This window comes from Vulpes lagopus, chromosome 12 (genome assembly GCF_018345385.1).
Source record: "Vulpes lagopus strain Blue_001 chromosome 12, ASM1834538v1, whole genome shotgun sequence".
Lineage (NCBI taxonomy): Eukaryota > Metazoa > Chordata > Mammalia > Carnivora > Canidae > Vulpes > Vulpes lagopus.
In genome coordinates, this window is record NC_054835.1 from 9241414 (window position 1) to 9253703 (window position 12290).

Sequence of the window (12290 nt, forward strand, 5' to 3'; positions counted from 1 at the left end):
ATGGTGTTTGGGAAGGATCGCAAGTGCAGCGTGGACAGCGCCCTGAACGGGAGCCAAACCCCGCACCCCAAAATGGTTACATGGAACTCCAAGATCTTGGGGCAGGAGGGCGGTGGAAGGAAGAAGAGAAATAGGAGTGAGAGGGAGAGAGTTGTGCTGGCGATGGCTTGAGGTTTATTTATCGTGCTCACTGTTGATTAAGCCCGCTCAGCAGCAGGCGCGGGGCTGGTAAATACACAGGCTGATTCATTAGTTTCTGACCATCTGCTTCCTGGGCTGAGGAGCGGGGGGCCAGGGGGCCCCGCAGGTTATGGCAGCGTGGTGTCGGCAGCCGGGCTGGAGCCCCCGTCCCCTGGCAGAGCCGGCCGTGTCAGTTTTCCTGGTGACAGACAGGCCGGCACGGCTGGGGGCTGTGTGGGGTCCCGTGTCCTGCAGTGGGGACCACCAAGAGACTGGGCAGGGTGAGGGAAGGTAGGGCAAGGGGATGAAGAAGGACTGGGGAAGGTGAGGTGTGGGTGATTCACGGCAGTCAGGGGATAGCAGGAATAATATCAGCATTCAGCGTGAGATATATTAATATTAACCTAATTGTCATTATATTGATAATTATTACTATTATGACAGTCTATTATAATTATTACTATTAATTAGTTATTAATATAATGATGATATATTAATATAATGACTGTAATAATGATAATTTAGTGAGTGGCTACTGAGGTCCAGGCCCTACGCAGAGGTCTTCCTACACTGTGCCAGATGAACATGCAACATCCCATGATGGATGACGAGGGAGCTGGGTTTAAATACTGAGTCGGGCATGAAGGGCTTCCTGGAGGAGATGCATGGGGGGAGGGCCCTGAAAACACTGAGGGGGAGAGTTGCTGCAGGAACACAAGATCAGAGGCAAGAGGGGATGGGACAGCCAGAGAAAAGGCACAGCCTTCAGAGCTGGATTGATAGGAGCTATCCAGGTGGGCAAGGAAGCACGGTGTCACCTGGTACCCGGGTGCTGGAAACCAAGCTTGCAGAGGAGGATCCCAGACAGAGCTTCTGGGGAGATCATGAAAGACTCACGATTCAGTCCTGCCCCTCGGGACCGTTCCTCCCACCCTGACCATCCCCGGCCCCCACGACCCCCAGCTCCCGGCTGAGGACTATACTCATTTGCTGGGGCCCAGGTGGCGTAAACCACAGAAATCTCTCTGCTCACCGCTCTGGAGGCTAGCAGTTTGTTGGAAGACAAGGCGGGTCTGGTTTCCTGAGGCCTCTTTCCCAGGCTCGCAGATGGCCACCCTCCTACTGCTTCTTCACATGGCTTTCCTCCACACGCACTCGCCTCTGGTGTCTCTCTGTGGATCCAAGTTTCCTCTCTGTACAGGGACACCAGTTGTGTTGCATTAGGACCTGTCCTCATGGCCTCATCTTAACTTAATCACCCATTAATGGCCCTATTTCCAACCAGTCACATTCCGAGATCCTGAGGTTTAGGGCCTCAATGTATGAATTTGGAGGGAGCTGCAATTTAGCCCCTGACAAGGTGCTGGGGCAGTGGAGGGTCCTGGGGAGTGGGAAGACAGAGATTGCTGGTTGGCAGGTGGGGATGCCGACCTAAGGGCAAACTGTGTCCTCCCACCCCCTGGTGCATCCCAAATGGCATGACCATGACCATGCCTCTGGACAGAGAGCTCTTCCCTGCTGTGTGCCGGCGGAGGGGCTGGGGCAGGGGCTGGCCCCATGGGCAGGCTTGCTCCTCCTGTGTGAGCAGCCTGGCCCTCCCGTCACCAGGCCTGGCCTCTGTAGGCCAGTGAGCCATCTCCAGGGGCCTCTCGGCCCCTTCACATTCAGGGATATGACGGCCCAGGATCACTGAGCTGGAGCTGGAGGAAGCGCAGGGCCCACAAGCTGAACCAGACCCTCTCCCTGCTGCGTTGCATGTGAGGTTGCTAATGTTTTCCCGACAGCCCTGAGGCTTTCCAGGACAGGAACAGGTTCATTCTCAAACACCTCCCGCTATCCAGGAGGCCTGGGCCAGTCCCACCTAGTTCTGGACCTCCAGCAGTTTCCCCATCTGCTGAATGAGGGGTTGGATTCAGCAGTATCTCCCTTCCATCCCGAGGTTTGTGGGTCCTGAGAATCAGCGGGCCTGGGCCAGGTGGGGTGGACGGTGGCACCACAGGGGACCAAGGACAGAGCTATTTTGGGCAAGGAGGGCTTTGTGGAAGCTGCCTCAGTAAAATCCTGGGCCAGCCTGCCCACCCCAGACCCCTGGGCAGAATGTGTCCTCCACGAAAGGGTATCAGCAGTGACCACCAGAGGCCGCTACGGTGATGCTGGTGGGGGCACCAGCTCAGCCCCCCAGGAGGCAACGTGCCTACTCCCCCCGTGGGAGCCAAGTGGCTCATTTGGGAGTAAGAGATTTTAACTCAGATCCAAGCTGTTTTGTCTCTGAGCAAACCAGACACCTGAAATATTCATCAAAAAGGGATGTGAGTGGTCTGGGCGCTGTGGTTCTTCATGACAGCTTTTTTTTTTTTTTTTTTTTTTTTTAATTAATTAATAGACTGTGTTTTAGAGCAGTTTTAGGCTTACAGAAAATTGAGCCCACAGTGGCAGGAGTTTCTAATGCCCCCGTCTCCCCATGAACAGTTCCCCCCTACTTTTTAAAAGAATCTTTATTTGGCGGGGGGGACATGAACAGGGTAAGGGGCCGAGGGAGAGGGAGAAGCAGACTCCCCTCTAAGCAGGGAGCCTGATGCAGGGCTTAATCCAAGAACCCTGGGATCATGACCTGAGCTGAAGGCAGACTCTTAACCAACTGAGCCACCCAGGCTCCCCAACAGTTCCCCCTACTATTCATATTTGCACTGGTTTGGTACATTGGTTATAGTTGACGAGCTACATTGATAGTTATTGTGAGCCAGAGCCCACCGTTTACATCAGGGGCCATGCTCAGTGTTGTCAGCTCGGTGGGTTTGGACAAATGCACAGTATCCTACATCCACCAAGAGAGTGTCACACAGAGACGCTTCACTGCCCTAAAATCCACCGGCCCCCCACCCCACCCCCAGGGCTCCACCTATTTATCCCCCTGACTCCAGGCAACCACCACATTGGTGACATTTTCAAGGCCTCTGGCCGAGTTCACACAATGGGCAGACTCAGGGAATGGATTTGAACTGCCACAGAGGGGAGCCACAGCCGGTGCCCGCTGGGCCCAGGAGTGGGCTGCCGGCCTCCCCGGGGTGGGGTGAGAGGAGAGAGAGCAAGTGGGGGCTGTGTCCTGCCTTCCACAGCCAGTGTCCCCCACTGAGCCTGCCAGGCCTGTGCCAGGGCCCTGGAAATAACTCGCCACCAAGATGCACCCCATGGAGAGGAGCTTGTAGACACCCAGCCTCCTCCCAGGGTGCTCCGACCACGTACGAGGGGGACACATGGGCTAGGGGGCAGAGGCGGGCATGACTGCCACCCTCTGCATCAGATAGGCCTGGGTATAGCTCCCCGCGCTTCCTGGTGGGTGCCTTGGGTGAGGGACACTGCCTTCCCGAGCCCGGGGTTCCTTCATCTGGAGCACGGAGCTCATACTCGCGCTCTGTGTTTGGAGGTGCGACATGAGACAGAAGAGAAATGAGACAATGAGGTCTGTAACGGACATAGAGTCCCTGGCCCTGGGTGGCAGTTCAGCAGATGTTTGCAGTGACTTTGACTTCCTCTCCCTCGGCCATTCCTGCTGCTATAATGGTATTATTTTAAAGGGTCAGGAAGGCCTCTTGCTGTAGATGTTTAAAGAGTGAAGAATGTGAGTAGGAATGGGGCACCTGGGGGGCTTAGTCGGTGAAGGATTTGCCTTCGGCTCAGGTTCTGATCCCAGGGTCTGGCGATCGAGCCCCAAATCGGACTCCCTGCTCGGCGGGGAGCCTGCTTCTCCCTCTGCCCACCCGCCCTCCCTCCTCAAGGCAGACAGAGTAGAAGGGCACGTCAAGGAGAGGGATACCGTCTGCAAAGGCTCAGAGGCTCAGACAAGCTGGGTGTGGAGGACAGAAGTGCTCAGGTGGGCCAGGCTCCGGGGGCCCGAGAACAGTGATTCCAGGGATGGTGGGAGAGGAGTCCTAAAGAGTCCTATTAAAGAGGCAGGACTTGGGACACCTGGGTGGTTCAGCGGTTTAGTGCCACCTTCAGCCCAGGATGTGATCCTGTGGTCCTGGGATCGAGTCCCACATCGGGGTCCCTGCTTGGAGCCTACTTCTCCCTCTGCCTGTGTCTCTGCCTCTCTCTGTTTCTCATGAATAAATAAATAAAATCTTAAAAAATAAAATAGAAGAAAGAGGCAGGACTCTATCCTGCAGGCCATGAGGAGCCACAGGGGCCTTGGGAGCAGGTGACTAACACCTGCCCTTCTTGCTTCTCTGTATCTGGAGCAGGAGCAAGTGCACATTTTCTCAGAAAGCCATAGGCTTGCCTGCTTCTATGTGCTTTGGGGACACAGGTACAGGTCGCCAGCCCAGAAGAGGCTCCCAGTGCCCGGACACCAGAGCGCAGGCTCAGCCAGCCCCCAGCGGATGCCCGGGCACACGGTGCGGGGGCCAGGCCGGGCTGAGGCTCCCTGGGGCCCCAGAGCAGTCACGCCCAGCCCTCCCGTCTCGCCCCCCCCCCCACAGGAGAACCCCTACCTGTGCAGCAACGAGTGCGACGCCTCCAACCCAGACCTGGCACACCCGCCCCGGCTCATGTTCGACAAGGAGGATGAGGGCCTGGCCACGTATTGGCAGAGCGTCACGTGGAGCCGCTACCCGAGCCCGCTAGAAGCCAACATCACCCTGTCGTGGAACAAGAGCGTGGAGCTGACAGACGACGTGGTGGTGACCTTCGAGTACGGCCGGCCCACAGTCATGGTCCTGGAGAAGTCCCTGGACAACGGGCGCACGTGGCAGCCCTACCAGTTCTACGCCGAGGACTGCATGGAGGCCTTCGGGATGGCCGCGCGCCGGGCCCGCGACCTGTCGTCCTCGGGTGCCCACCGCGTGCTGTGCACCGAGGAGTACTCGCGCTGGGCGGGCTCCAAGAAGGAGAAGCACGTGCGCTTCGAGGTGCGGGACCGCCTGGCCATCTTCGCCGGCCCCGACCTGCGCAACATGGGCAACCTGTACACGCGGCTGGAGAGCGCCAAGGGCCTCAAGGAGTTCTTCACCCTCACGGACCTGCGCATGCGGCTGCTGCGCCCCGCGCTGGGGGGCACGTACGTGCAGCGGGAGAACCTCTACAAGTACTTCTATGCCATCTCCAACATCGAGGTCATTGGCAGGTAAGGCCTGCTGGGGGCACTGGGGCGCTCTCCAGGTCCCGGGGTGTCGCCCGATTCCCGGGGGGTTAGCTAGTACTCAGGATGTTACCTGGTTCCTGAGATGTTACCTGGTTCCCAGGATGTCGCCTGTTTTCCAAGATGTTGCTTAGTTCCTGGGATGTCACCCGGTTCCTGGTATGTTAGCTGGTATCAGGATGTTACCTGGTTCCCAGAATGTTACCTAGTTCCTGAGATGTTAGCTGATACTCAGGATATTGCCTGGTTTCTGGGATGTTACCTCTACCTGTGATGGTACTTGGTATTACATCTAAGGGGCTGCTTATGGTGGCCAGGGCTGCACAGATAAGACGCCTGGTTTTTCCATGGAGGGAGGTGAATGATGGATGTTAATTGTCCTTTGTAGGGCCTGGAGGGCTGGAAGGTCTAGAGGAGACCAGGGGAGCTGGGCACTGTGGGCTTGGGCAAAAGCTGGGTGCTCAGGAGGTGCTCTCCAACTGTCCAGCAATTCAGTGAATTGTGCTTGTGTCTGGGGGGGGGGGGTCCCTAAAACTACCCTCAGGCATAATGATTTTCTAGAACAGACTTAGCAAAACCGTTACACTCTTGATTACAGCTTATCACACTGAAAAGCAACAGAAAAAGGTGCCTGGGTGGGCTCCCAGAGACACCAGTGTGAGCTTCTGGATGTCATCTCCCCATGCGGTCATGGAGACAGTACTCAGTCCTCCCAGCAATGACGTGTGATAACATGTGAGGGGTACCACCAGCCAGGGAAGCTTGCCCAAGCCTTGGAATCTGGGGGTTTTGTTGGAAATTGATCATATAGGTATGGCTGACTGCCTGTATGATGCACCTTAGTCTTCAATCTCTTGACCCAGAGGTTCCCCTGCCATAAATCGCATCACCATAAACCAGCTGATGTGTCCTGAAGCCCCAGGTAAACAAAGATACTCCTACCAGGCAAGACATTCCAAGGGCTCGGAGATTACCTCCCAGAAGCCAGTTAAAGGCCAAACTTTTCTTTGGAATATCCTGGGTGTGGACATTCCCCACCTGTTGAATTAATCCTTTACTCACAGCTTTGGAGAAGAATATGTTTCAAGGCTACTTTGGGGGGAAGGCAAAAGACCATCATAGATTAAACCAGCCTTGATCCCCTGGAAAGATGGCAGACGATTAAGTGACTCCACACTGTCTGGGTCATTTGTTCGTTCACCAGATAATGTGCCTGTCTGTAGGGGCAAGCCACGTGACACACTGGTCTGCACTCAGGAGGGAGGCTCAGGAAGCCACATCCCTGGGTCTGCTAGGGGGCAGTGATAAGGGGCAGCAGCATGTGATGCTCTCCAAGTTTGACTCTCAGACTGGCAGCATCAGCAGCACTTGGAAACCTGTTAGCGATGCAAATTCTCGGGCCCTACACCAGACCTTCGGCATCAACACTCCAGGGCTGGGTCCAGCAATCTGTGTTCTAACGAGCCCTCCGGGGATTCTGATGCATGTGCAAGTCTGAGAACACTGGTGTGCCAGTTGGGGGCATGGCTCTGGCGTCAGACAGCCTGGGTGGATTCCCGGCGCTGCCATCCACTGGCTGGGAGACTCCACACGGGAAGTCTGTCCTCTGTGGCCTGGTTTCCCCATCTGTAGAATGGGGATGATAACAATCATGCCCCCTCAGCGGATGGTGGTGACAGTTAAACGGGCTAAGGTGGGGCATAGTCAGGATCAGGAACATGGCTCAGGCCGTGTGGGCAGGGGCCACGCACGAAGCACCCCGCTGGGACAACATACGCTGGGGGCATCTTTCCGCAGCAGGCTCTGAAGACCCCAAGGTTAGAATTACTGATAAGAGGAAAAAGCCATTTGTTGCATGGTGTGTCTAGTATAATCCTATTTTTGTACAAAGTGTGAAACACCCATGTGCATAATTTCTACACATTGGGGAGGCATTGGGAAGAAGTGTGTCCAGGCACAGCAAGAGCACGAGGGGTCTGGGGCCAAGGCTGAAGCTCGTGTGCTGACAGATTGCTGTGGTCCTGCCCGCAGAGTGGGGTTGGGCAGGAAGGTGCGGGGCTGTCATCTTCCGCTCACGTTGGCATTCTATTTTACCTGGACTATGCGCGTGTCTTCCAAATGGGCCAAGGCAAAGGCAAGCGGTTGAATGAGGCGGTTCAGGCTCAAGGATGGCAGGTGTATATGCACAGGTCTGTGACTCTGACACTTGTGACTTCTAATCCTCCCCATACTTGGGCAACATATGTTAAATCAGGAATGTTCTGGAAAACATCTGACAAACAGCCACTGTTGTGGAAGCTGGGGGTTGAGGGTTGAGCTCTCTGATCAGTGTCCGGGCTTTGGACCGCTGGGTGACCCCTGCCTGCCCTGGGGATGCCACGGGGGTGTAAGACCCTCCCTCCACCCTGCAGTCCCAGCTGGCTTAGCAGCATGGTGGTGGGAACCAGATCTCTGCACCTTCTGGGGGTCGCAGCAGCCCCTCTGATCTGCCTCGGGCAGCTGCAGGGGGATCCTCCTCTGCAGGGGGATCCTGACCAGGAGTCTGGTCAGCGGCCCTCCTTCCACCTCACTGGGTGATCTGGGGCCGGGTGAACCTGTTTCAGCTCTGGCCCTCTGCAGCCCTCTCTGGGCCTCAGTGTCCGACCTGTAACCTGAGGACTGGGCGGCTGGAGCCCACATCTCCCTGGCAAGGTGGCAGGGCGGCTCCTGCTCAGCGGCTCCCAGCTCCCCTTGGCACCCAGCCTCTGTGGGCAGTAGGGATTAGACGTAGCGGTGGCGAAAGGACGGCAATCAATTCACAGATAAAGTAAGTACTCTTCAGGCGGCCGGTTGGCAGGAAAACAGCAGCTTGGCTTATCGATTAATTAGGACTGGTGAGATGGTTCAGCAAAGGGCTGCAACTTTCTCTGCTTTTCCTTTTTAAATTCTGGGGTGGGAAAGCCCAATAGTGCCAGAGAGCCAGAGAGGCCCGGGACGATGAGATAGGGTGGCAAAGGCATACGTAGGTACCGCCCAGATGGTGCCTTGATGTTCCTGAATGGGCACCTGGGGACCCCCCCGCCAGGGCCTTTCAGGTTCTGGGATCTCAGACTGAAACTCTTTCTGGGATTCCTTCAGAGTCTCATGGCCCTGAGTGCCTCCCTCTGTAGCCTGCCAACAGCAGTAGCTGATACTTATTGAGCATTTGCTACAGTCTCATTGACTGAGTCTCATTGAGCTCCCAGTTAAGGGCTTCATGTGCATTTTCTTATTTAATTAATTTGATTCCCCAATGGTTATTGAATTGCTAAGATCCCGTAAGCCAAGAATGTGGCATTGAGCAAGCCAGACCTGATCCCCACCTCATAGAGCTTTCTCTACAGAGACAGCACTTCCCTCTACTTCATGTTTTCAGATGCAGAGGCTGAGGTCAGGGAATATAAGGAGATCACACAGCTGAACTAAACACCAGACAGCCAAGATCCAACCCAAGCACATCCAACCTCAAGTGCATCTCTATATAGGCCATCTCACTGACCCCCTCTCCCAAATCCAAAGGTCCCCGGTACTGTGGTTGCTTCCAACTTGCCACTGTTGTCAGCTATTTCCACCTTCAAGGGAGATCCAGATTGAGCGGTGGGAGGGAACAGAGGGACCTGGCTGTCAGGTCATGAGGAAGGGAGGTAAAGCAGCTGGAGAAGGCCCAGGGCCCTGGGGAATGAGGAATGAGGATGGGTCAGGGGTGAGAGAAGGAGCAGATGGAGAAACCCCACCCAAAACAGGTTCCAGCACCTCAAGGCCTCTGCCCCCACCCCTGGCCTTGCCTCCCTTCCTCTCTGAACCCTGGCAAAACATCCTTGCCAGTCCTGCCCGCTCTGGGTCTGGGATAGAGAGGAGCAGGGGAATCCCACCTCCTATTCACTCCCATTCCTGGAAGGCAGGAAGGAGGTAGGAGCTATTCTCTCCTTCCACACAGGAGAAACTCAGGTGTGGAGCAGGACAGCAGCTGGCTTCAACCATGCCCCAAATCTGGGGTGACATCTGGATTAGGGAGGAAATGTAATCATCCCTTTACTGTCCTTGGAGCAGAGACAGAGCCCCCACCTCCTCCACCCCAAGTGGTCCAGTGCAGCAAGGCCCAAACCCAGCTAGCTTCCTCCAGTAGAGTTTTTTAAGATGATAGGTTCCCCAGCTCCACCACCAACAGCCTTGGATCCCATAAGTTTGGAGCAAGGTCCAGAAAGCCATCTCTTTGCAAAGCCTCTGAAGCAAGTTGGAGAGACAGAGGCTCCATCACAGAGCTAAGCCTCAGTTTTCTTATCTGCAAAATAGAAATAGAGTAACTCCCCCATCAGCTTGTGGTAAGGATCCAGTGAGCTTATGTGTTTGCAGAGCTTATTCTAGCATCTGCTTTCCTCTGGCTAGGTGGCAGGAGAGGTAAGGGACGGAGGCATAGGGCCGGAGCTGCCAGGATGGGAGGCCGTGGCTACATCTACCTCCAGAAACTGGAGCTCAGAAAAGATGCAGGGAAGCATGGGTTCTTGGGTCAGTGTGGTGGCAAGCCCAAATGTCTACGGGGGCCTGCAGGACAACACCCCTGGGTAATGTAGACCAGTAGAGACAACAGGGAAGGGTGTGGTCTGTGGAAAAAATGTGGAGAGCAGACCCTTTGCAGAACAAGAGACCAAATATTGCCAGATTTTCTGAGGTTACAAGAGAAGGCACACAACAGATATCTCTGGAAGATCACTTGATTTTTAACATTTTGGCATCTACTGTAAAGTTTTTTGAAAACCCTGTGTAGGGCAGCCTGGGTGGCTCAGCAGTTTAGCGTTGCCTTCAGCCCAGGGTGTGATCCTGAAGACCTGGGATCGAGTCCCATGTCGGGCTCCCTGCATGGAGCCTGCTTCTCCCTCTGCCTGTGTCTCTGCCTTTCTCTCTCTCTCTCTCTCTCTCTCTCTCTCTCTGTCTCTCTCTCTCATGAATAAATAAATAAATTTTTTTTAAAAAAATGAGAAAAGAAAACCCTGTGCAGGTACAACAAAACACACTTGAGGCCCGGGGCAGCTCCTGGGCTGACTGTGTGCCCCTCGTGCTCTGAGATTTTCCTGTCTTGTCATAGATGTGACAGCGTAGCTGCTGTACTAATAGAATTCAGCAGGCCCCTGGCAGGGTGGGCACCCGGAGCTGGGGCACGGGCAGCCCAGCAAAACGGTGTTTCCAGTCCTATCTACTCTGGGTGTAGGACAGAGAGTAGTCGGTGGTCATCCTGTTCTCATCCCGAAGTCTTGTCCAGGGGCAAATTCCTCTGCTCAGAAAATTCTCGGAGGCTTCAGGGAGCCAGTCCAGTTGGGCCTTTGTCCACCAGGGACAGGGAAGGAGGGGTGACTTCCCTGTTGCTAGAGGTATCCCAGCCCAGCAGGGTGGTGTTTGTGGGAGATGGTGGAAAGAGGTCCCATGTGTCAGATGAAGGTCCTGTGTACCTGTTCTGTACAATGATAATAAATGTTGATCAAGTGAACAGGAGCGGGAAGAGACGGGCTACATCCCCAAGACAGAGTTGGGCCCGGATGGCCACCTGGCTTCACCAGATTCTGCTCCGAGTCCCTGGGCCGGCTGCCATCTACCCGGTTTCCTCCTCCCCTCCCCTCTTCCCCGCATCTGGCCTTCTCGTCTTCTCCCACAAACGTCCTGTCTCTATTGATCACCCGGTAACTGGAGGTGGACGGAACTCAGGACGAGAATAGAAACCTAAGAGGGAAGATTTCAGCTCTGGGTGTGAGTATGGAGGGCACCAGGGTACAATGGGGGGGGGGGTGTGCATTGGAGAGATGCACACACTTCTGGTCCAACCTGTGTGCCCTGCCCTCCTTCTAGACTCTTCCCTGGGTCCTTTCTGCAGGGAGCCAGGGTGAGAAGAGACCATGTGACCTCCCTGTAAGGCTGGGACCCTGCTTGAGGCAGAGGAGGTGGGGCCCCCCCGTTCAGTGATTTTTTTAAAAAGATTTTATTTATTTATTCATGAGAGACACACACAGAGAGACAGAGAGAGAGAGAGAGGCAGAGACACAGGCAGAGGGAGAAGCAGGATCCCTGCAGGGAGCCCCGATGCGGGACTCGATCCCAGATCCCAGATCATGCCCTGAGCTGAAGGCAGATGCTCCACCACTGAGCCGCTGAATCTGCTGAGCTTCCCGCATAATTCAGACGGTACCATCCATCTGCTGAGAGCTGCGTGGGGGTCCCCTGCCCATACGGCTCCTCCTGACACCTCCGCTCTGCTCACCTACCAGGCGTGGCCCCATCTCAGCACGAGGTGGCTCGAGGGGCTCCTGGTTTGTCCTGGTCACAGAAGATGCGGGGAGACCTGCAGGTGGGTTGGGGGACGGGAGCGCCAACAGCCGTGCCTTCCCAACGGCACCGGGGAACCGGGCCCCCCTTGCTCTTGCCAAGGGAGAAGGATTTCCTGGGAGCTTTCTCACTACTGTGTTAATTCATTCAACAATTATTTTGAGTGCACGCTTTCATTTGTGTCCTGGGGCCACCATAACCAAGTACCACAAATTAGATGGGCTTGAAAAAACCAAAACATATCGTATTACAGCTCTGGAGGCTTGAAGTCTGAAATCAGGGGGTGGGCAGGGCCATGCTCGCTCTGACATGTGTAGAGGAGAATCCACTCCACGCCTCCCTCCTGGCTTCGGGGGCCGCCAGCAACCTCTGGCATGGCTGGCTGTAGAGGCGTCCGTCCAGCATGGCCTCTGTCTCCTCGCTGCCACTTGCCCTGTCTGGTGTGCTCTGCAGCTCTTCTTGGAAGGACAGCAGTCATGATGGATTAGGGTCGCCCCATTCTCGGGCCTGTATCACCTCATCTTACCTTATATCTTAATCACATCTGCAAAGACCCTACTTCCATATAATTTCATGCACCAGTATATATCTTTTTGGAAAACACAATTCCACACATGGGCCGACACAGGTACCACAGGCCCTA

At 55.3% G+C, this 12290-nt stretch overlaps 1 protein-coding gene across 10 annotated transcripts in view; it reads left to right on the top strand.

The window, feature by feature from the left end:
* Nucleotides 1-12290, top strand: part of NTNG2 (netrin G2) — a 70831-nt gene that overhangs the window by 25981 nt on the left and 32560 nt on the right. For all 10 annotated transcript variants that reach the window (XR_005983262.1, XR_005983259.1, XR_005983264.1 and 7 more), the window contains exon 4: nt 4659-5302. Coding sequence is in view for 4 of the 10 variants with exons in the window: in XM_041726732.1 (XP_041582666.1) it covers nt 4659-5302 (644 nt within the window). In the remaining 6 variants the exon portion in view is untranslated. The remainder of the gene's footprint in view (nt 1-4658; nt 5303-12290) is intronic.